Source organism: Amblyomma maculatum, chromosome 5 (assembly GCF_055883805.1).
Source record: "Amblyomma maculatum isolate TAMU_Amacu chromosome 5, ASM5588380v1, whole genome shotgun sequence".
Classification (NCBI taxonomy): Eukaryota; Metazoa; Arthropoda; class Arachnida; order Ixodida; family Ixodidae; genus Amblyomma; species Amblyomma maculatum.
The window spans coordinates 154,190,176-154,215,079 of NC_139348.1; the positions used below are offsets into that span (position 1 = coordinate 154,190,176).

General features: G+C 43.3%; 1 protein-coding gene across 7 annotated transcripts; it reads left to right on the forward strand.

Moving 5' to 3' along the window:
- Positions 1-35: 35 nt before the first annotated feature.
- LOC146190013 (uncharacterized) lies at positions 36-11,354 on the forward strand. 7 transcript variants are annotated; one of them, XM_084604739.1, is made up of 5 exons: positions 36-460; positions 3,878-3,980; positions 6,103-6,175; positions 6,804-9,010; positions 9,672-11,354. In XM_084604739.1, exons 4-5 carry the CDS (start codon positions 8,764-8,766, stop codon positions 10,076-10,078), a joined length of 654 nt encoding a protein of 217 aa, XP_084460865.1. In that variant the 5' UTR covers positions 36-460; positions 3,878-3,980; positions 6,103-6,175; positions 6,804-8,763; the 3' UTR covers positions 10,079-11,354. The 7 variants fall into 7 exon arrangements, with proteins under 7 accessions (XP_084460865.1, XP_084460868.1, XP_084460867.1 ...); XM_084604742.1 differs by having other exon boundaries at positions 8,601-9,010; XM_084604740.1 differs by lacking the exon at positions 36-460 and adding an exon at positions 467-611.
- Positions 11,355-24,904: the final 13,550 nt, after the last annotated feature.

Sequence of the window (24,904 nt, forward strand, 5' to 3'; positions counted from 1 at the left end):
CATGCGCAACTGTGTCTACACTGTGCCAAACCGCATTATTAACTGTTTGAGCCGTCCCTGTCGTAGGTTTCGCTCATGGTTTCGCTACACAACAATGTGCCGCACATAAAGCAGTGAAAGTAGTACAATTGTTTGTCAAAAATACTTGGCTAAAACTTGCTATTAATCATTGCCTGCGGAGTGTTTAAAGCTATAGAGTTGTTAAACCGTTATGCATTATGCTTGCAGTGTTTAATCAACGTTTACGTAACGTTGGTGTGTACTGATTTACGGCGTGTGGTGTTTGGGCTGTTTGACGGCAAAATCAAAACTTAGGGGCGACTTTTCAAAGAGTGTCTTCGCCTTGTTGTTTCGCTATGTTAGAGCATCGACTTGTGTCAACCAACTCTGAACGGCACTGGCAGCGCTGGTGTGGCTCTGGCGTGTACTTACAACCGGCGGAGCCGTTCACCGTCCCCAGGTATCGTCTGCATGCCCGTCTGCCGTTTGCTGCTGATCGCACGTAATCGTGAGGTCAAGGCAGTCAAGGCTCGCAACCACGCAGTGTTGGAAGTTGCCGCCTAGCTGGCCTAGTGTTCACATCTTTCAATCCGCTGTCAACAGGTTGTGAGGTATGTGGTTGTATGTGTGTGTGAGCCTGGGGGGCAGACGATCTTAACAAAAATACCCTGACCGTTGCCTAGCTGATAAGTGGCAGCAATGAACGGCCACCAAGAGTATCAGTGTAATGGCTATGTTCCAGGCGCGTGACTTTTACTGGCGTGCTAATTTAGTATTGTTCCAAGTCTCCCAGAAGCACAACCATTAAGGTAGCATTAAACAATTAGAATGGTGTAAAATTGTTATATAGGTTGCATTAATGTTACGTGCTGCATTGGAACATGGTGATAATTTTAAATATGAGCCAAAAGCGTGTATTCAATATTCAAACATCAACAGCCAAACTAAACATACTGCTATGATCTAAATTTGAGTATAACGCTAAAATTACAGCTGCAAGATGACATTGCAAGTTTATTTCAATGCCTGCATCCCAGGGACTGTTTTGACTGTTTGTGCGATATTGATACCCATAAACTAACAGCACTTCGCAGTTTTACCTCTTAGATTGTGCCTGCCATCTGGTTCATTAATAACAACTAATTATATTTGGAAAAACTTTGTCTTTCACTTGTTCACCACTGTCACTGTCAAGTTTTTTTTCCCAGTGTGTATTTATGAATAATGTTTACATTAACATAAAGAAATTTCTAAAGCGTTCTTTTTTTTTTATCATAAAAGTATGTGGGACAGTCAAATGGACAGTTGAAATCCTGATTGATGAAAAATCCTCCTGATATGCCTGCACAACCAGGGTTTACACAGGCCCTTGAAATCCTTGAATACCCTTGATTTCCCAAAAACATTTTTGTGGTTATTTCATGCCCCTTATATTTGGATGCAGTCATTAAATTCCTTGGAAAATTTGTATGGGTCTGACTTTGCGTTAAAGGCAAATTTCTACACAGTTGCAGGGAGTTGAAAGTGAATATGCAGATATATCAGTCTGGCTAAAATATGCTCTATGTTATATGAATTTGACAGGTTTTGTCCTAGCATGCCACAGCTCCACTTCTTTTGTGCTTCCATAAGAGTAGCTGCGGCTTTATCTCTGACTATCTTCAAAACGTTCCGCACCAACGATGCAGTTTAATTCAAATTTGCTTCACGCCTCCATTTTGCCTTGGGCCTCATAGCATGAAATGCATGTTATAAATCCATTGTCTTATGAAAAGCTCAAGTTCCAGTCTGCTTGCCTGCATTAGCCACATTGTGTCAACCACGTCACTAGATCACATGCTTGCAGCAACAGCAGTCACAGCACAATGGAAAGTTTTACACATCAGCAGGAAGGCCTCTAAATGAGTGGGAGCATGTCCAACTGATTGTCATCTCGGCCGAAAAATGGCTGCAGTGTTAGCTAACAAATTAATTTGCGACACATTACAGAAGTATGTATATGCTTCTCGGTAAGCCATCGACAATGCAGTCAAAAGTCTTGGCAGGCTATTCTGTGTGAACATGAAATGATGAATGCTATAGATATGGAAAGGCTAGGTGTGCTGGTGCAGATCCTGTGATAGATGACGTTGTAGCTGAGAGTTGAGTTGACCGGGAAAGGCTTGGAAAAGTGATTCAATCAAATGGCTGAACTAATTACTGGGTAAAACAAGTAAGTAAATATAGTGATAATTGAAGGGCGACACCGCAAAAAGATGGAAAGGAACGACGCAGAAAAGTTGTCAGGTATCTTCAGAAAAAAAGGAAGAAGACAACGGAGGTGACAGAGAAAGGAAAGACGATGGAGAAGGGAACAGGAGCCGAGGGTTCCAGGATGTGCAGAACAAAAGGTGAAAGCATATATTGAAAGAAAGCATTGAGAAAAAAAAAGGAAACAATAAAAGGGGAAAGGAAGTATAGGGAAGGCAGATATGTCTAGGGTGTTTTTTTTTCTTTTGTGATTTTGTGTTTGCTCTGAGCTTTTTCAAGCCTTTATTGGCCTGCATATCTTAGTTGTTGTTTTGGGACTATGGAATAGGTAGGCAACTTGGAGGGCCCTTGGAAAAGAATTTCATTAAATAAAATATTTAAACAGTTCTCCTATAACATGTACTAAAATGTAGCTATTTGGATAGTCTTTGAAATGCGTACAAAATGTTTTGTTTAAATGTACAAATGGCTAAAGATGTTTGTTTTCTGCTTGGTCTTGTATGCACTGTATGTCTTACAGTTCTTGAACTTTTTATGGCTTATGGTCAGCTTGTTTTATGGAGGGTGGTGGAGTGTGAAGTGGTTTGCGGTCAAGAGTGCAAGAATAGTAAGCTGGGCTAGTTTGTTCAACGAACAGCTTGAACAAGGCCCTTCTCTTTCTTCAGCTGTTTACCGCCATTATCAAGATTGCAAATCTGCTCAAGGAACTCATTGAAAGCTAGCTAGTCAACTTTCTCGATATGGCTGAGGAAGGCTTCACACTAGGCTTATGTTCTGGAGAAGCCACCACACATACCAGAGTTCTCCATGTTGAAATGGTAGCATAGGTTACTGAAACGCGAATGAAGGTAAAACAGTGAGAACACGCTGTGAGCATGTGTAGCTACTCAAGAGTAAGCTTAAATTGAAAGTATGCTTACTTTGGACCACTTATTGAAGTTTCACACTGATCATCACTTGAATAATTATTGCGACTGTAGTTGAGACTCACAAGTCATTTTCAGACTTTTTGCTACAGCTGTACTCAAAAAGTCTACATAGAAGTAGTGGAATCTCATTACTGAATGCTGAATTTTTAGCATGTCATGGCACAAGCTCTATGCCATTTTTGTTAACACTTGAGACTCATTCTAAATAATTCTATTGGCTAAACTGTTCCCTTCTGAAAAAAGTGTCTGCTAGGCTGATTCTGATATTGCCCTTCCATTAAAAAGAGAGGCTCGAAGTTGGCAGCTCTTGCCAAACGCAATGTCGAGCAACCCTGTGTGTTATTAAATGCAAGAAATAGTGACATTTCTTCGCTGACGTACATTTTGAGGCACATATTTTCACTGCTAATCCAGAGTGAAGAGTAAATGTTTGGATTGAAATTGAATGTGATTGAACTCTGCTGAAAAGAGTCATTTGAGCCTAATTATGGGAGGTTATTGATTCAAATGCAGCATCTTATTATAGACATTACATAGCACTGAAATTGTTCTCAATTAGAAAAAAATTAATTTGACAGTGGCATAAATATGTTTGCATTAGGGGTGCAGCAGTCCTGACCAATATTTTGATGAAATAGTAGTTTGTATCTCTGTTCCCATTAACGGAATTTTTTTTTTTTTACTTTCCATCCTTTCAGGTTCTTTGGTGGCTGAGCACCGTTCGTGCGTGCAAAGTCAGGCCTACAGAAATGCACGAAACATTCATCTGCTTCTGGACCCACTAGCATTTACACTCAAAAAGTGAATGAGCACTTTCTTAAAAGTGCACTTTTTAGATAAGATTAATCTAAGAAATTGGCGTACTTCTTGAGCTTTGCATATATTGTGCCACATTGTACATCGTAATAGTATGGTGAATGGTATTCCTAATGAGGAAGTAATTACTCATTAGTATTCACCTGAGTGGACACATGTGCCTACAGCCCTGCCTTGGTGATGCAGTGGTTAGGGCGCTTGACTGCTGTACCCAAGAAAGCAGAATCGAATCACGACCGCGGCTGCTGCTTTTCGAAGGAGGCGAAAAGCAAGGCACCCATGTGCTGTGCAATGTCGGTGCGCATTAAAGAACCCCATGTGGTAGAAATTTCCAGAGCTCTCCATTACGGTGTCTCTCATAGCCCTAGTCACTTTGGGACGTTAAACCCCATAAACCAAACCAAACATGTGTCTAGAGGGGAACATTATGCTGCTCTGTTGGAAACTTTGCACTTGAAGAATCTGTTATGGTTAAGGACTCTGTGCAGGTGAATGCTAACGAGCCCTTTGATTGAAATTTACTGTGCTCTGGAAACCTAGGCATGTCAAATACATTGGGGTAGTTTGGTTTGTGACATATTTCTTTTTCAGTCTCGTATTTCTGCTACTGTACAGTCATTGAGATATTTGTTCCATTGAGTCTGAAATTGCATACGTTTATAATTTTATTATGTAATTTTGCATTATTTGTTTATCTTCCCCTTTTGTTTGCATCTCTGATAGTGCATGAATGATAATCTAATCTAAGCAGCGCAGGTTATTGGTGGAAACGCTGTTTGCGGACACGTAAAAACGTAAAGTACCACGTCTTTGGAACCTTGGTCGATAATGTGCTGTATATATTTTGTATGATTTCTTTGGAAACTCCATTTCTCCTGGGCACTTGCTAAAAGATAGTTCTTTGCTTAAAGGACCTTAGTGCTTTGTGTCTTGATGATTTTCAAGTTAGATATTTATTTACAAGTTTCTTTTTCTTACTCCGGCGAATATGATATTTATATGCGTAATGGACTTACTTGCATAATGAACCCACCCCCGTTTTCCTTTTTTTGTTGTTAAAAATTCGATTTCTTTTAAAGCGTGTTCCTTGGTTTTATGCCGTAATTGTTGCTGTCCACAGCGTATATCTTGGCACTGCGCCAACAGCATAACTGTATGTTTGTTTCTTGACGAGAGCTGCTATGGCGATGCTGGCACTCGGCAAACTTTAGATTGTATGCACTATATGTCTCTGACTGGAGCGCTATTAATGGTGGCTTGCTGAACATGGTACTGTGCACCTGGTTTTGTCTGTGCATGCTTGCAAAGCCAGCAGGGACTCGTGCATTGGAGAGGAGCACAGCAACTTAAACCAAAACATTATAAACATCCTTTACATTATTGTGGAGAAAGAAGGGCAGTTTTATTCTTAAGTGGTTTGGCCAGCTTCAGATTGAGAGCAAAAATGCCGAACCCTTCTCATGCCACTGCTAATGTTTAAGCATTTTTGTTATGCTTGTCACTGTTTCGCTAGTTTCTTTCAACTTATCAAAAAATGCACACCTTAACTTCAGCACTGGTGTTCAGCATGTTTTCTATATCTTGTCGCAATTGGCGGGCACTTTTCACTATAACAAAGGTGTCAGACCACGCTGTGGTAACAGCAAACACCTTTTGAAATGAAGAGTGCCAAAAACAGGCAGTGCGATTGCAAAATGTTTTTTATTGGTTACAAGCAGACGTATGTATAATATGGAACTTCAGTTGTCACGAAAAAATCTTTAGAAACGGTCTCTGCATAACTAACATTCCTCCCAAATTTAAGTGGAAATTTCTTGAAAAAAACAAAACAAAAACGCAGGGTCATTATGCAAGTAAACAGTATGTCAGATATATTGAACTTGTAAAACTGTCGAAAAAGTATCTGGGACTCTGTATTGCATACCTCAATGAGTGTATTTGTTTTTAAGAATCCTCCTTGTTGGTCACATTCCTTCATGAGCTTTCTTGAATGTGTTCTGGCCTTTCATGGTGTCATCACAGGTAATTTTGCTGTTATTGTTTTTGTCCGACTTTGGATGCATTCTTCACTGGTTACTCTTGTCTCACTTTCATTTTGCACTTTCAGCTCGGGCACACTTGCGTGAATCTTCAGTCCCAGCCTTCTGCATGCTAGCATGATATCTGCTTTGAAAGGCGATGTAAGTGCGTCATAGCATTGAAGTAAATGAATCTTATGGACCACTTCAAAGTGAGGTGATCTTTCTGTACAAATGGGTTTCTTGTGCACAGTGAAGTTGTGTTATTTTAAGGCTTTAAGTTATCTGATCTTTGCTCAAGTACATATCTTGATAAATGCCTGCATGATATGGTGATGGTGGGGCATATGCAAGTCAAGCTGCTCCGCGTAGGTTTTTTTTCCAATGCCATTTGTTTTTCTCTGGGATAAATAAAAGGATTGCAGTTTGAAGTTATGATGTAGTGGTAGTGTGCAAGCAAGATGAAGCATTATCAACTTGTTTGCCTGTGTATCAAGGGCGCTGATGTATCTAAATCCATTTCATAGTAGCTGAAGTAACTTGAGGGGGCAAGTTGGCTCATCTTGATCAACTCCTATGCACCTGTTGACATGATCAGTGGTATCCTACAGACATTCTAATTGACTCCATGGCTTATGGCAGTTCACTGAATGTTTTTTTTTTAGTGGTATGGCTCACTTTGTGGGATTAGGTATGCAGTTTGAAGGCTATGGGGTACGCTGTGCAGGTTTGCATTCAAAGCAACTGTCTGGCGCACGGTTTCAATTTCTTCTGTTTCTGCTTAATGCAGATGCAGAGACATGGAACATCTGAGAGCTCAGAACACCTTTTCAATCGAGTTTATCTGCCCATAAAAGAGCCACGGACGGAGCTGGATGCAGAGCTGGATGTTTTGGACTTAGTTCTTCCTCCATCCAGAAGAAAAAATCTGCCCCCCTGAAGCGGCCCATGAGTCACCTGACAATGCACCTCTGTGTCTAGCATTTGTTTCTTATGTAAAATACAATGGGAAGAGACAAAAATGTTATTTAATAGCTGGTATTGTGAGCACCTTTCTTGGACTTAGTTTGGATGATGCTGCATTATCCGGTTCACGTGTTTAACCTGAATTATGGCTAGCCTGCTAAATTATCCAACCCTGCCACAGATTTTATGATAGTTGGCCGCACATGTCTGAAGGCTGTAAGAGATTTCCTTCCTGACTTTGAAAATTATCTTTTCCTTGTTCTGGGCAAAGCTACACAATCAGCATAGTAGCTTTCTGCAAAACTCACTTAAAGGTTGGTTCTGTGGGGAACGGTACATTATCAAGAACAATGAATGACTAATAATTTGCTTAGCCATACGAGAGATTTTCTTCAAAGCTGGAAAGCTTTGCCATTTTGTTAATTTTGGAGCTGGTGGCACACATTTACAGCTTTAGACAGCTGTGTGTGCTATCTGCATATACAGCAAAGGCTGAGTGAGCTCGCAAATGAACTCCAGGAAGACCAAAGCACAGATGTACACAAGAATGATACCTGGCTTTAAACATGGATATGCTGATCACTATTACTTATGGAGACTAAAAAATGTTTTTTTTGAGAATATGCTCTTTACGGTTGCTGGCCTAATCATGGCAACATTCTCATGGTGTGAGGGAGGTGCGTCGAAATTAAAGAAATGTATATTTTTTACTGATATCTGTGTGTTATCATTAGAAAGATTTGGAGATAAATGTTAATTCAGAGAACCTTAGGTATTGCTAATTGTCTAGTTATATTTTCTTGCTAAGCAACGCAGGGGAATACTAATTACAAAACATAGTCATAAGCAAAGTAGAACAGAGTCTGAAAATTAATCTCTGAAAAGTGCACTAGTTTTTCTACGGCCCCAGAACCATGCACCAATTTGCTATAAGCAGCGTAGCATTGAAAACAGTAAAGGAATACATTCCTTCAAGGCAGCTTGTGATTGCTCACCTGACCATGAGAGTGGTAGCTAGGAAAGTAAGGGTAGGGCCAGGTGCTGACTGCTGTGTATGATGCCTTTGTGATGTGTTTGTGCCCAAGTGTTAATAAGGAGACTGGAGCGTTTTTCTCTGTTTGGATCTCACTATCCCATGTTTTCCAGCTTTATGCGTTGAATCTTCTTTTGGGTGTGTTTTTCATGCACAATGTGATGTTGTAAATGACTTCCTCTAGGGATGCTTTGCACTCTTGCTATTTTTTACTGCCTTTATGACAATTGAGCTCCTGCTTGAAGAAGGGCTACATTCTGCTGCAGAAATCAAAGGTTTTTTTGAGATCAGAGTTCATCTATTGTGGTTTGTTGATACCTTCTTTTTTTTTTTTTTTGTTAGTGCTCTGCCTACTTGTTTATAGCCACAGTCTGCTAGAATGTAATGTTTTCAGTTTCCCAGTTATACCTCATAGATGCTCCAATACAGAAAGCTGCATCAACAAACTGGGCTTTTAATGCTTGTTATATTGTGTGAAATTTTGTAGGCTTTACAGAAAATGTGCGTGAGCTACGTAAAGGATTAGGGATGGTCTGAGATGGTTTTAAAATGTACTAAACAGACTAACCCTGTGTTTGCTCAATGCAGTGGCTACAGTGGAAACTTGGAGCCCTGATGGTCATGGAATAGATTTTCAACCAAGCTTGGCTACACTTGAAAGTGAAGAATTCATGGATAGAAGTGGACCCCAAAGGCACAGCAGCCATAGCTCCTTTGTGAGCCGGAAGCGGCCAATGTTTCGCTGTGACCGATGCCCTTTTATCACAATCTACAGGCACAGCTTGACAACACACTTCCGTACTCACACCGGCGAGAGACCATACACGTGCGATGTGTGCCGGGCAGCTTTCACTCAGATTGGAAACTACAAGCGGCACATGCTGAAGCACACTGGGGAGAAACCATTCAAGTGCAGCTTCTGTGCCTATTCAGCCACCCAGAAGGTCACCTTACAGCGCCACCAGAAGAGTACTCACTGTGTGAACTAGCATTTTTGTGTACGAGATACATTGCGAAGAAAAAAAAACACTTTTATAGTTGGCGTTACGAGAGTCACCGTCCCATTATGCTTAGTGTTGGTGTATTCGTACAACTTGTTTTGTGCGTTTAACTACAATTATCTCTCTGGAGTTGTTGCTACAGTGGTTACTAAAGAGCTGTTGCTAGAGTTGGTCACACAGGTCTGGAGATAGGGAGACATTTTCCTCTTCTTAATTAAGAAATTAACTTTTCTTGTGTTCCTATAGGGTGCATGAGATGGAAACAGCCTATTACAAAATTTACATAGTAAAAAATAGCTCTGCAGTGGACTGTACATTTACGAATATATGCCAAATCATCTATAATAATTTCTACAGTGGTAGCAAGAGATTTTTTTGGGCTGGGCTGTTGTGCCATAAGAGTTATTTGTTGATGCTCATAATTCACTTTTGCAGCTACTGGATACTGAGCGTACTAGCAATGTTAGGTGTAAGATTGGGACTGCTGTACTATGTTATCTGGACAGGCTAAAGAATGAGCCTGCTCATATATATTATCTTGGTGCATCACGGAAGAAGTTTGCTCAAAAATGTTTAGTTCACCCGAACTGTAAATATGTACTGTAAAGCTGCACTATTTAGTGTAAAGCTAGATTAATCCTGTCTTCGCTTAACGCAGCTGCTGTGGTAGAAACCTGGAGCCTGAGTGATCACGGAACAGATTTTCAATCCAGCTCGGCTGTGCTTGAGGTTAATGAAACCTCGTACGGAAGCGGACTCGGAACGGCTACGCTTTGCTCTTCCCAGAGTGGGAAGCAAGCTGCAAGATGCAAAGTTTTCCGCTGCGATTTGTGCCCATATACCACGGCCTACAAGGTCAGCCTGACAACGCATGCACGCACTCACACGGGTGAGAAGCCGTACACGTGCCGGGTGTGCTGGGCCTCCTTCACACAGGTGGGCAACTACAAGAGGCACATGCGCAGGCACACTGGGGAGAAGCCATTCAAGTGCAGCGTGTGTCCTTACTCAACCATCCAGAAGTGTGCCTTGCAGCGCCACCTGAGGAAGCACAATGCAGACTAACATTTTTCAATGTGAATTACAAAAGGCACATGGGCAGGCACACTGGGGAGAAGCTATTCAAGTGCAGCGTGTGTCCCTATTCGACCATCCAGAAGTGTGCCTTGCAGCGTCACCTGTGGACACACAACATGGACTAACATTTTTCAGTGTAAATCATTGCTAAAACCATCTGGAAATCAAACAAAAGCAAGTAGAAGTTGGTAGTGTGCTTTTTACAGAAAAGAAGTGTATGTAGAGCCAGAAAATATGCTCGGTTGTAGAAGATACATTAAAAGCGTAGGAATCTGCATAGTGATTATGTTAGTGTTGGGCTGCATCATTTTAAGGTTTCCTGGTTGCAGATAAGTTATAATTGGGCAGCTGTATTGTACCCTAGGTCACTAGTTCTTAGTCTCTCTACTTGAAATCTTAATGGCCTTCAGTATAACATTCTGAGAAACGCCGTGTTTTGGCCTTTGTCCTTGCACGGATGCCAAAAGAATTCAGAGAAGCCCTTGAAAAATACTAAATTTTTGTATGAGTGGCTCTGTAGTGAAATAGCTCTATCACAGTATATGAGATTTCACTTCAAACACAAATTCTCTGAAACATTAACTTTTTTATATTATTTACCAGAAGTGGCACTTGCAAAGTAATGATTGAATGTAATGCACTTGTCCAACTGCTCCTGCAATGCCTGGAAAACTGGCCAAGCCATTTTTTACAATCTTCTCCAAAACTACCTTCAAAGCCTTGACTTCATTCTGCTCCTTTTGAACACGTCTAATTCTTTTGCTGTGGATTAGAATATAAAGGGACAGCAATCAAAGTCACGACTGCGATGGGTGAAGGTTTTTTGCGATAGATAGTTTTCAGTAAGGTCACAACTGAGATGACTGAAGGTTTTTTGCGATAGTTTTCAGTTCAGTGTGAGAAATCAAGTCAGTGCTCACAATGGGAACCCTTTTGTTGCGGCGGTTATCAATTTTTCACAAGTTCTGGTCTTTCTCAGGTATGTTCCCTGATTGCTGTCGCCAAAACACTTCTCTGTGCCTGTCATTTACTTTCTGGCTGCAGAAACTCCTTGCGTTGGGTGTTGACCATTTGCCGTTGTGGTTGAAAGATATGATTACCATTTTCTTGTTTGCTTATATTTGTGTTTTTATCATTCATTGGGCGAGTGTGCCCATTTTCAACCTACTGATTGCTTTAGCAGTTCATCTCTGGGTCGTGGCAATGCAGCCTATTTCAGATATATTGGGATTGAATGGTATCGAGAAACAGCCGATATAAGCATGCTAACAGATCAGCTCCTACGTAACCCAGAAGCGTGAATATAGTGCGCCCATGTTAGCACCGTGCTTCTTGCAGCCATCGTAGCATTCGCCGCAGGTACAGCACTCCATGGAGACCATCTGGCTTATGTATGGATGGATGGATTACAAGATCGTTCCCTTTGAAATGAAGTGGTGGGACCTTCCACCATGCTCGGCTTTTAAAAAATATATGTTATAGGTTATTTATGTTTTAAATCCCTCATCTATTCTGTCATTTAAGTTAAATTTTTATTTCTACACTCATGTCATTTTTGTGCTTTTCAGCCACCAATTTTCTAATTGCTTTCTGCTAGCTTACATCACTTAGATATGCGGATGATACCACTTTAATGGCAGAAAGTGAAGTGGAACTCAAGAGACTTCTGATGCGCGTACAAGAAGATAGAAGTTTGGGCTTAAACTGAACATTAAAAAGACAAAGATCATGGTGTCTTGGCCTATCAAGTCCTGGAGCATCAATGGACAAGTGGAAGCTGTGACAGATTTTCTCTTCTTGGGCTCCAAGATTACCTCGGAAGGAGACTGCAGCCATGAAATTAGGAGACGCCTGCTTCTGGGAAAGAGAGCAGTGGTTAGCCTTGACCGCCTAGTAAAGAGCAGAGACATTAGTCTGCCAACCAAGATCCGTATAACTCGTGCTATGGTCTTTCCAGTTGTGATGTATGGATGCGAGAGTTGGACTGTGAAAAAGGCTGACCACCGAAGAATTGACGCGTTTGAATTGTGGTGCTGGCGAAGACTCTTGAGAGTTCCTTGGACTGCCAGAAGATCAAATCAGTCGATATTGTCGACCATAAACCCTGACTGCTCATTGGAAAGTCAAATTCTGAAGTTAAAGCTCAGCTACTTTGGTCATCTGATGAGAAGAGAGGAGTCGCTGGAGAAGGATTTGATGTTGGGAAAGGTTGAGGGTAGTGAACGCGATAGTTAGATGGCATCCTCGAGGCACTGCAGATGAAGTTATGTGATGTTAGAAAGATAGAGACCGGAAAGCGTGGCGTGACATGGTCCATAGGGTCACGAAGAGTCGGACACGACTGAACTGAACTGAGCTTACATACCAGATTCATTCACCCGGCCGATGGTGTCTCTGAACTCTAAGGCCTCAGGGTGAGTGACTGCATCTGTATCGAGATCCAGATGACTACTATCGCATTCGAGTATAAGTTCTTCAGTTGTTTCTGCAGGTATACCACACAGTGCACATGTGTCATCATTTTGGTAGAACTTTTTGTAGCTGTGTGTTCTAAGGCACCCACATTTAGCTTCAAAAAGTAGGGTACTGCCTATTCAGTTATTAGAGAGAGATACCTTCCTGATATGGCTTTTCCATTTTCGATATAATTCTGCACTGCTTTTTTTTTTATAGGACTTATCCAGTTTCTACCTTTTATGTCTTTTGCCTGCTGTTTAATGCTCTTTATTTCTCTGCCCTTGTGCCCTGCATACTTACTGGTTTGTTTCCTAGTTCTTTTCTCCATTTTGAATCAATGCTTTTTAGGTATAGGCATTTAAATACTCTAGCTGCCTGCCTGTTACTGTCCATTTTTCTCAGGCATTCCTCATATATTTTACTCTAAGCTTCCCATGCTTCAAAAGATGCCCTATTTATATCACCCTGTGCCGCATTGTTTGTGTTTTGGCTATGGGCACTTAGCGCATATCATGTACATTTCTCTGATTTATTTCTAATCTTGACTGTACATTTGCCTTTACGTACTTACTGAAGTCATTCGACAAGTGGTTGGCAAAGAACGAACAAACTTTATATTAGAGGTCAGGAGCATTTATAGCCCCTTGGCTTGCCACGTCGCCACAGCTACTGCCGATAGCATTTGGCTTGGCTGGTATCTCGGTAAGGTAAGCATGTGTGCATGCTTCACAACTCCAACCTTAAGGAGTGAAGCGGTCGAGGCATTGAGTATTTCTTTTTGACCTACGCAACATCACTCCAGTGCCGCCGGTCACCGGTGCCTCATTTGTACTATCCTCAGCTTGTGCATCTGACAGCGTTTGCATGTCAGCGCCCGCTTAACACTGGCTGTCGCTGCTCGCTGCTGCCATGTACTTGAGACTGCGGCTCAACCAATACGTTTGGGCTGCTTTCAGCCATTGAGGCTTCTGTGGGGACCTCGGGTTTAACCTCTATTCCTTCTACACTGGTTCTCCTGGTCTTTAGTTGGTCGAGGTGGCAGCAATGTTGCTCCTTATCTGCGGTCTTTATGGTTGTCATGCGTGAGCCCACGATGGACTACAACACATGGTTTACATTTGTCACCCACTTCGTAGTTCTTGAACCAGACCTCCCTGCACAGCGTTCTGCCGGTGTTGCACGCACCTGCAGAAGGGAAAGGTTGTGACACGATATTGTGTAGTAAACAGCGCGGCTGGTAACCGAGAAGCATGGAAGCTGGGGCTTTCCCTTTTAGAAGAGGGGTACGCCGATAATGAGAAAGAATGTGGTCTGGGCGAGCTTGCAGACAACCGCGCGCATTCTCGTTTCGCCCTTGCTTTACAGAACATACCGCGCTCTTTGTGCCATGCTGTTAGACTGGCATATATGTAAGCTGTCTGCAGATGACTGATGCCATTGCGCATCATATATGCCCTGAACTCGTTACTAAACTGCAGCCCATTGTCCATGTCACAAGGGTCATCGTCAAGCCGAATCAGTTGAACATCGTCTGCAGTGCTTAAATTGTTTTCGTCGAAGTGGCAGTCTTCATAACCGCAACATGAATCCATTTTGTATGAGAAACAACTACAACTATCAACACGTGATCTTCCAAGGGACCCGCAAAATCGACATACCGAGAGCAAGCAGGAGAGGAGGAAAATACTTTCTAACCAGATTCCTTCGCCGGCCCATTGTTGCCAGTGCCGAGTGGGCTGTGCATTCGCACACTTCATGCATAGCAGAGCGGCCTTGCACCTCGGTATATTGTCGTTTGAGAGATTTAAATACCTTTATAGCGCCCGTTTTAGTGGTAATTCATCGGGACAGCAATGCGTGATCGTGGACTGCACAAACAATCAGAGAAATCGCAAGATGATTGCCAAGAGCGTATGCGGGAAGCATGCATCGACAGTCCGAGTTCGGCTGTGATATGTTTCTGCTTCACCGCTTTCCAGTCTATCCTGATTTATTTCGCCCATGAACGCTTTATGTAAGCCAGATAGACTTAGTAGCAATGACGGACTCACGAATATGATGCCCATTTCACTTCCTCCGTCGTAGTAACCAATGCGCGCCGGGCAGGCCGTGCCTTCCGCAAGCCCTCCGCGCCAACGATATACGGTGGATCTCTTCCGCCTACGCAAGAAGAGCGTGCTAAAATACGTCTTTCAGTTAAACAATAAGCCGAGAGAAAAAAATGTTTCTTGCGGATTTCTGACCCATACCGTGTTATTGATAATTGCAATACAAATAAGTTACGCAACACATTGCCGCATGGTGCGGCGCGCGGCTCGTCATCTGCACGCTGGCTCCGCTGCTAATGCGTCACCGAAATTTACATCTTACTTTTACTGATACAATGGGATCGGCAGTCAGGCAGTTCCATGAGAGACCATTTACTCAAGCGCTGAGCAATTACAAATTGCGCCGTCGGATGTGCCTTCGATGCGAAACAAATTAGGCCTAGCGCTCGACGAGAGTGCCGTAATCCACCGCGCCAGCGGGCGGCGCCGTTTTCGTAAGCACTGCTGTATGTGCTGCGAATTTGTCATCTTCGTTCATGGTGCAGCTGAGAGCGTACGTTTTTCGACGTTTTGCTCAACAATACGTCGTGCAAACAATGCTGCTACGACGTACAGGACGGGGGTATACGATGTTGCGCCGTGGGACGAACACCAAGGCTGCATGAAAACGTCGACGGATGGTACTTTAAACACTACTTCTTTTATGTGCTGGCCTTGAACCGTGGTTTAACTTGAAAGTATACATTGTTGAAGCAAAACAGCTCGATCGTATATCGAAATGGGTCGCACTTCACGTTAAATCAATCCGGCGATAACTGGAAAGCATCTTTCCGCGTTCGGTAGCTGCCCGTACGGTTAATTCGCTGTGTGTTTGTGTGTACAGTTACCATTGTGATTATAAAATATAATTATTAATATATGTATCGTGAAAGATCCAACAGATACATCCTCACTGCGGAAGTGGAGCGCAGTCCTTCGCAGTCACCCGGCCGCTAGTGCTGTTTCCAACAGCTGCCGCCATGCCAAACGGATGCTAGACTGTTTGCTGGCGCGCTCAAACAAAGCACAAATAGCACCAAGGTCTCGGGTAGCTTTCACGAGCACCGCGAAACAGCACTTTTACACTGCCGCACCGCAGCATCAACACGCACAGCACAGCCCAAGATGGCGTCAAGAGGAGCCCCAGCGGACTTTCCCAGTTTGGCTCATACGGGGCGCCACCATCAAAATAAGATGGCTGCACCCAGGCATCGAAACTAAAAAGGTCCCGTTTTCGGCCATGGAAGGGGCTGTTGGGGAGCTGGCTTGTTGCCCCATTCAATACATGTTGGGCACGCACTGACAAGCTTCTCAATGTCCTGATTGATATTTGTGTATCAGAATACAGACCGAGACAAGTTCTTCATAGCCGTTATATACCTTGATGTGCATCATGCAGCATTAGTAGCCACGCAGCCGTCGGAATTTCCGCACGATGACCCCAGTATACAATTCCATGGCTGCGCGTTCTTCCTATGCATATATATTCGCGTAACGGCTTTTGACTAGGCTGCAAGTTGGCCAGCCATTGTGAATGTATTGGCGGACTTGCGCGAGGTCGCTATCATTGCCCGTCATTTTGGCCAAATCACTCGCTGAGAGCAGACCAGAATTTAGGTGATCGGTTAGAAGAACATACTCATGAGCCTCATCTGCAGCCTTAGAGTTGCTTCTGCCGCACAGGCAAACGGCTGAGGGTGTCGCAGAAATCAATGCCTTCCCTTGCTTGAACTGAGTTTTGTAGTTGTAGGCACTTGACAGGAGAGACCAACGCTGATCCACGCAGCAGCCATGGCTGGAACGGGCTTGTCGGGGCTGAAAAGTCTCACGAGAGGCCTGTGATCAGTGACGAGCGTGAACCGATTCCCGAGCCGATATTCCCGAAACTTTGTAACGCACAGACCACCGCCAGTGCCTCCTTTTCAGTCTGCGCGTAATTGCGCTTAGCAGCTGAAAGAGCTCGCGATTAGAACCCGATTGATAGATCTTGCCCGTTTACGCCACACAATGCATCGGTTTCCAAAAAAAAAAAAAAAAAAGGGGGCTTACTTGGATCGTATATAGTGTGCCAAGAACTTTGTTTCCTCTAGTAGCCGCTTCGTTGTTTGGAAAGCGTTATTACGTCTTGCTCCCCACTTGCAGCGTGCGATCTTAGCAGTTCATGCGGCGGCTCTAGAATCGTAGCTAAGTTTCCCAGAAATGCGTGGTAATAGGTTACGAAGACCAAGGACGTCCGCAGTTTCACAACGCACGTTGGCTTCGGCACCTTTGCTATGTCGATGGTGTTATATCTAGCTGTCTTGGGTAACAACCCGTCCGCGCTTATAAGATTCCCCAGAACTTTAACTTCTGCTTGCTGAAACTTACATTTTTGGGGATTCAACTTCACACCATGCTGCCGGAAGCGCCTGAAAACTTCACGCGATATTTGTGAGAGGTCCCATGTTTTTCCGCGACTACTACCTACGTCGTCCGCGTAAACTTGAACACCCGGAATGCCTTGCAGGATGTTTTCCACACGTCTCTCAAAATCTAAATCGCAAGAACAGAGGCTACACCAAAAGGAAGCTTCGATTGAAGCAAAACAGGCCTTTCGGGATGTTTACGACCAAGAACTTCCTAGTTTCCTTGTCAAGCGGCAACTGATCAAGTCAATGGTGCTGAAGACTTCAACCCCGTTTAGGTTATTTAAAATATCCCGTATTTTCGGCAATGAGTACTGCTCCGTGACGCATGCAGCATTTGCGGTCACCTTAAAATCGCCACACAACCGAATGGAACCATTCTTCTGGATAACGGCTACCAGAGGCGTGGCCCACTCCGCACTGTCTATATGCGAGAGAATGCCATCCTCTACAAGTCTGCTCATTTCATTAGGCACTTGTTCCCGCATTGTATATGGCACAGAGCGAGCTTTGCAGAAACGCGGCTTCGCATGTTCGTGCAACCGCAAATGAACTGCGGGGCCCGACGTCCTAGACCTGGTATAATAGATCGCTGAACCCTTCTAACAGTGCGCTATAACCGAATTTGGTATGTGCGAAGAACCTTGGTCACCATGGGTTGCATCGCTGGCAATGCTGAGGATGGGTATTCCACTATATGCTCAAATGCGCTGATGATGTCGCGTCCGCACAAGTCCAGGCCAGCGCACTGCAGCAGGGTCAGCGCTTCTTCCAAGGTCCCGCATACGAGACAGGAAGCTTGAGCTGGCCCTTTCCGGGTAGCTTGCCCAGAAACAAGACAACTGCAAAAACATCTCGAGAAGCGCAGACCAGTCATGCCGATACTGCAGTAGGCTTTTCATGTAGATTCTGGCGAGCCTGTGTCTACTTGCATCTTGACGCAATCCCACTACAGCGGAATGTGCGGACAACGGGCGTGGTCAAGTTAACAGACGCAGTGTACACACTAAGTAGACAAAGCTTGTTGCCTTCACTGAGAGGAATGCTCTTCACAGTGCCACTCCTGGTGTTTCAACGCGCACATTTTAACTAGGGGCCCTTTACGTCGGCTACGAAAACACTCCACCCGGCGAAACTTGCACTTCCCTGCCTTGTGCTCAGTGCTACCGCAACACGGGCAAACGACATCTGCGCTTGGTCTAGATGCAGTGTGCGAACGCGCCTTGTGGCAATAAGGTTGGCCCTGCAACTTGCTCCTTACGGCATTAATATTGCCAAGGTGTACTTCTTCTTATCCACGTGGGGGCTGCCATCTCTGCCGATAGCGCTATATCCTCGGCTTTTTTCTTTGTTGGCGACGCTTTGACAAGAGTTTCCGTTGAACGACGGTGTCACGCAGACCGCAAACAGGTCTGTCTGGTAACATCCTGTCCTCTCGCTAAACTTGCACCTGCGAGCATGCTTTCGAATTTTGGCAATAAAGTCATTCGCTGTTTTGTCCGGACGCTGGCATCTTGTGAAGAACTTGTAAGACTCCGCAATTTCATTGGCCTGCGGCGCGAAATGCTCAATCAGCAACAGAACCATCTGTTCTGAGCTCTTGAATCTTGAGTGGTGCGCAACGTCCCGTTATTATGCCGACTGTTGCTGTACTGAAAGCTGCTGTTAGAAGAGCCCGTCATTTCTTCGAGTCATCGATTCCGTAAGCTTCAAAATATTATCCCAAAATTAAGGTCTCCAGTTCTGTTATAAATCGAAAGAAATGAGTTTTTTTTAAGCAATTTACAAATCGCTTAAAATTCAGACCATTTTTCTACTTTCCTTCATAATCGCCGTTGGGGTCCATGCATTTTTGCCGACACTGGGGAAGTTTTTGTATGCCCTGTCATATCAGCTCGCCGCCATGCCGTTGAGGAAGCATTTGACCGCATCTTTCACTTCGTCATCATCGATGAAGCGCCTTCCAGCGAGATGTTCTTTTAGCTTCGGAAATAAGTGGTGCCATTCCGGACTATATAGGGTGGGTGGCTGATAACGTGCCATCTAAACTGTTGCAGTAGAGCGACGGTTTGGCAGGCAACTTGGGGGGTGAATGTTGTCATAGAGAAGACTCGCGCTTTTGCTCAGCAATCCTCTTCTGCGATTTTGAATGGCCTGTCTGAGTTTCTTTAGGGTCTCACATTATCTCCGCGTTTACTGTGGTGCCAGGAGCTATGAAGTCTACCAATAATACCCTTTTTAGATCCCAAAACACCCATGACTTTGCCAGCAGACTGTATTCGCTTGAATTTTCGCGGCTTGGCCGAAGAACAATGCCTTCACTCACGTGATTCTTGTTTGGTCTCAGATGTGAAGTGGAATGCCAAGGTTTCGTTACCCGTAACAATGGAATCCAAAAAGGTCTCCTTTTCATCTCCATAACGCCGAATAAATTCACGGGAGGAGTCAACGTGTTGCCATTGATGGTCATCTGTGAGCATTCGCAGAACTCGTCTTGCGCACACCTTCCGATATTTCAACTTTGCTATCAAAATCCTATGAATAGTGCTTCTAGAAATGCCAGGAATCGAAATGCCGAGTTCGTCGAGTGTGAGCCTCCGATCTTGTCACACCATTCCTTCGGCATTCGCGACTGTCTCATCAGAAATTGATGGTCTCCCGCATCCCGCTTCTCCGTCGTGAATTTCAGTGCGACCAGCTGCGAACTCCCTGCACCACTTGCGGACAGTTTACAGTTTTAACGTTTATGCACGACTCTCCGTACACTTTCGTCAACTGGCGATGAATTTCGATTAGTTGAACGCTTTTTGTGTTCAAAAATTTAATAACTCGCGAACTTCACACCTGGCGGTAGCGGCAAACAGGAGCTCCATTTCAAATGGCTGCCGTGCGAAGACTGACAGTTCCTTTCGCGCTGAGTCATGGCTTGCTTGGAAGACTGGGTACAATTAATACAGCAGTATGGCGAGCAGCCACACATATAATTTCTCTGCGGCCGCAGCTCTTTGGAGACCGTACTTTGGGATTACCCTCGTAAGACACCAATCGCCCCTGGTATGCCTCCCAACTGCCTTCCTCTTCGTCGAAACCCGGCGGTCCGGCATGGGCCGCCATGGAGCAGACAGTGCCCGGTTGTGGGCAGCCTTGTTAGCCACCATAGCCTTGTCGCCACTGAAGTGAATCGACAAGTGGTTGGCGAAGAACGAACAAACTTTATTTCAGGTTAGTAGCATTTATAGCCACTTCTTGCCACATCATCACAGCTATTGCCGATAACATGTGGCTTGGCCGGTATCTCAGTAACATAAGCACGTGTGCATGCTTCAAGACACTTACATACTGATAAAGTTTGCAGATAGATAAAAGGACAAGCCGAAAAAACAACAACAAAGACGAGCGATTAATTACAGCAACAAATAGATTCAGGCACAGGGACCAAATCGTGTGTGAGCTTATGGAAGCCTTTCATATAGAGGTGTGACACAAGAGAAATGAGACTAAGTGTGTAGCTTCAAAAAAGAGTGGAATTGTAATGATTGAGTAGGTTCCCAGTGGTCAGACTGTTAATCAATACTACTACAATGAGGTATACTAAAAAGACTTAGTGAAAAAAAATTAGGAAAAAAAGGTCCAGTTGTGGAGTGATGGATGGCTGTTGCACCAGGAAAATGTACCCGCTCCCATGGCCTTACGCGTATCAAGCAATTTCTGACGAGCAAGAGCAATACTCTATTGGAGCATCCTCCTCATTCACCTGATTTGGCTCTATGTGACTTTTTTTTTTATTTCCTAAAGCTAAAACTTGCTTAAAGGGAACCCATTTTACTTTAGTTGAAGACGTTCAGGCAAAAACAATCTCCTCAAAGGCTTTCCAAAAACATCGTTCGAGAACTGTCACCAGCAGTGGCGCAGCATCGAATGCAGAAGTGTGTCAATGCTGAAAGCGACGACTTTGATGGTGATAATGTCACAGAGAACTGATTTTGTATGTACAATAATTTTTTGGACCAGTCTCGTTTTTTTTTTGTGTGTGTGTGTGTGTCACACCTCGTATGTATCAGCGGAGGTAAGTGTGTCAGACTTCCGTCTGCTCATCTGATAGGGAATTTGAGTTCCTGGCCAACTGGCTGGGATACACAGGGTAACACGTGATGTTCACGAATTGTTTTGTTATTGTTTTTTTCTATTATTTGAGCATGTGCCTTGAATAAACTTTAGTTGTGAGTTAGCACTCATTCTTGTTTTTGGGGGCTTGTCCTTGTGTCTACACACAAATTTTCTCAGTATGCATTTCAATCAACAAGCCCAACTTTCTGCTCTTTGCCTTTAGGCCCAAAACCGCTTTCAAAAAAGTAAGGCCTAGCACAACAATTCCTTTCCACATACCCCTCAGCACCTCGTACCTTTTGCATCTGAACAGCGCCCTATGTTATTAGAGGTTATAAGGAATAAAAGATGCACATATACATGCAGAAACGAGAGCTCGATAATAATAAGGGCTCTGTTAGTAAACGCTTTGGTTGAGTTAAGTATAATATCGCATTATTGTGAGTGAATTCTTCGGAAAAAGATAAGTGGGAGGCTTAGCGCGGAACAAACAAGGACAAGAGAGGCACACAGGACGAGCGCTCGTCCTGTGTGCCTCTCTTGTCCTTGTTTGTTCCGCGCTAAGCCTCCCACTTATCATGTATTACCAACTAGCCCAGAACTCTACTTTGCTCAAGTTCATTTCTTCGGAAGAATCTCGACAGATTTATGAAAAAACAAGGACCACTTAGGATAGCTCTCTGGTGTTATGCTCGCGCAATTCTACTGGTCTTATGCGGCAAGAGAGAGAGTGCAGCGGAAAAAGAATAGTGTATGTAAATATCTTCGCGCGTTGACAAAATCAAGATGATGTCCTGATCCACATGCTGCAACATAGTGATCTAATGGGGTGGGACCTACTCCGGCGTCTGACGTAAGTATAGGAGAGTGGATGTCATCTACCGCTGATAGCGGGTGGTCTTAGTACTAAGCGTAACTGTCTGATGCTTGGTCGCAGTATGATAATGGGCGTTGAAAAACTGTCAGCAGCATTGTGTTAATTTTTGGCTAGGTTCATTAACGGGGCATGTGCGCTCATTTTGTAAAAAAAAGTACCCTATCATTTGCCATACATGGATTTCAGATGTGCCTGGAACTGGTTCGGGAGTCTTTCAGCCGTTCCGGTTTGGGCTTAGTTCCTCTAAGGCGAAGAAATACGTGCTCTTTTCGTTTCCGGTTCTGCTTCGCCACTCTATATAACCATAATGTATAGACAAAAAAAAAATAAAGCAGGCGAAATTATCAGGACCATACATTTTTCTTTGCATAACCATTTTTGCTAAGGCAGTCATGTATAGTATTTACACTGTGAAGCATTGAATTACATACATTAATAACATTCAGCCTAAATCAATTCATTGACTGAAAGGCACAGCCACACCGAAGAAGGGCAAAATGCAAAAGAGATCGATATCTAAGTATACGGCATGATGTATTGGTATTATTGCAAATATTTCTTCTAGAATGACCAACAGCATTGCTGAGCCAAGCTGAGCTTACAGTGGTGCCCTATGGAGCTCGATGTCGTCGTCCTTTGTCGTTCTACTTGCCGACGATCAGTGGGATCGGACAGCAGCGAGGTAGGCCCGATGGGAACCTTTTTGTCAAGCAAACTTCCGCAACACTGAATAGCTGTGTGCAACAAGGAAATACATATTATGTTAAGCAAGATCTCACGAAATTGAAATCATAGTTACAACAGCAGTGGTTTAATTCATCTGTATAAAATTCGCCGGACAGTCGTTCTTTTGGTTTCAACCCTACTGAAGAACCAAAAGTTCTACGGGGCAATAACCTCATAAAATACCACCAAATCGCATATACTCTCATACGGTGCACATTATTATCATAAAATATCGTACATAATTTATAATAATGTACAAGAAACTATGAGACCTTATGCAATTATATGCGACTTGTATGTGATTTCTTTTGTGAATTGAGTGAGATTGTGTGAGAAAACATGAGGTTATTGCCTCAGACATTGGTTGGAGTGGAAAAGTTAGTGATAGCACGCTATAAAATTTCGGACACTTTGAGAGGGTAATACAATAGGGGTGTGTTCTGTATATCCTGTGCACTGATGCGAGTTGATGAATACTACTGCATGCCAAGCACAATTCTCATACGGAGCACATTATTATCATAAAATATCGTACATAATTTATAATAATGTACAAGAAACTATGAGTTCTTATGCAATTATATGCGACCTGTATGTGATTTCTTTTGTGAATTGAGTGAGATTGTGTGAGAAAACGTGAGGTTATTGCCTCAGACAATTTTTTTGGTAGGGAAGCAGTACAATAAAATTATTTATACTTTCTGATGGTGTTATATCTATACGGGAGCTAATTAGCTCTCATGTGGAAAACCAATGTATGATATAATGTGCATAGGGCAAATGAAAAGTAGCTACTCTAGCATGCGATGTTGCACATTTTCGGTTTTGGTCTGAGACTCGACCGGTTTTGAATGTAAGGAAGGCTTCGGACAAGGATTGCCAAAATCACCGAGTGGAAAAGTTAGTGATAGCACACTATAAAATTTCGGACACTTTGAGAGGATAATACAATAGGGGTGTGTTCTGTATATCCTGTGCACTGATGCGAGTTGATGAAGACTACTGCTGCCAAGCACAAAGCGAGATTCGGACATTTAAACACGTCTGTGGTTTGACGCATTCTTCGAATGCAGTGTGACCAGCGGTGCTGCTCCGGTCGCGTAACCCATAGGAACCAATTTTCGGTCAAAAAGTGTTTCATTTCATTTTGTTTAAAGGTCAAGGAACAGTGTAGAAAAACCGTTGGCGAAGTTTCTTCAGGTTCCTTAATGCATTCTGTTGAGACGTAGAAACGAACAGTCATGCAAGTTCTCAAATTAAAAGTAATTCAAAACATGAGAAATAACAACGTATGCGACAAACCTGAGTAACTACTGAATGCAGCATTTTGATGAAAAAAACTAAGTAGAAAATATAGCTTCCGACGCTTCAGGAAAGGGAAACGCACTCCTCTAATATGTACAACATTGTATTATACTCCTTTACCTTTTAACCTAAACTGTCCTTTCTCCCTGTCGCTCCCCTCTTTGATTTCTCCTACCGTTCTCCTTGCTATCCCTTTATTTCCGCCGCCCCAGTTCAGGTGCTTCAATTCATTTCGATATCAGATACCGGGGCAAGCAAAAATCTTTTCCTTCCTTTATTATTTTTATTTTATTCTATAATAATATTAAAACCACTTACTACTACTACTGCTCTAAATAACAAACTCGACCATCACAGTGGTACAGGCAGCTTTATTAAGAAGGAAAGCTTACATAGCGCGCATAATGCAGCTGTAAACTAGCTCTGATATTAGTGAACACACCGACTAATGTGCGCTATTTTACGATGCATGTATATGTGCTCGCATTGCGCTCTATGATTCACTGAATATATGTACTTTTAAGCTGGACATGAGCGACGTTCGTTGTCTGCGGCATCTTTGATTGTAGGCATACTGTTGCAATTCAATTGAAAATTTGCACAACAGCGTCGTAAAGAGAATGCAGTTGATCAAACTGTGGCTTCCGACAATTTTCAATAAACAATTGCACTTAGCTATACTGCTACATTTAGCCTGTATTGATACAACTCAGTGTCTTACTCAATTAGAAGCGTTGATGTCATTATTATTTGATAAATCTTCTATATAACTGTCTAGTTATGCAAAGCTGATTTTATAATTATTTCAGTTAGCGGCTGACTACATAGTCGGCACGGGATTGAATGAAAC

Bases quoted from the DNA above. Each gene is read 5' to 3' on its own strand.
- LOC146190013 (XM_084604739.1), top strand. From the start codon at position 8,764: ATGCCCTTTTATCACAATCTACAGGCACAGCTTGACAACACACTTCCG. The intron at 9,011-9,671 runs GTACGAGATACA...CGCTTAACGCAG, and splicing joins GTGTGAACTAGCATTTTTGT to CTGCTGTGGTAGAAACCTGG.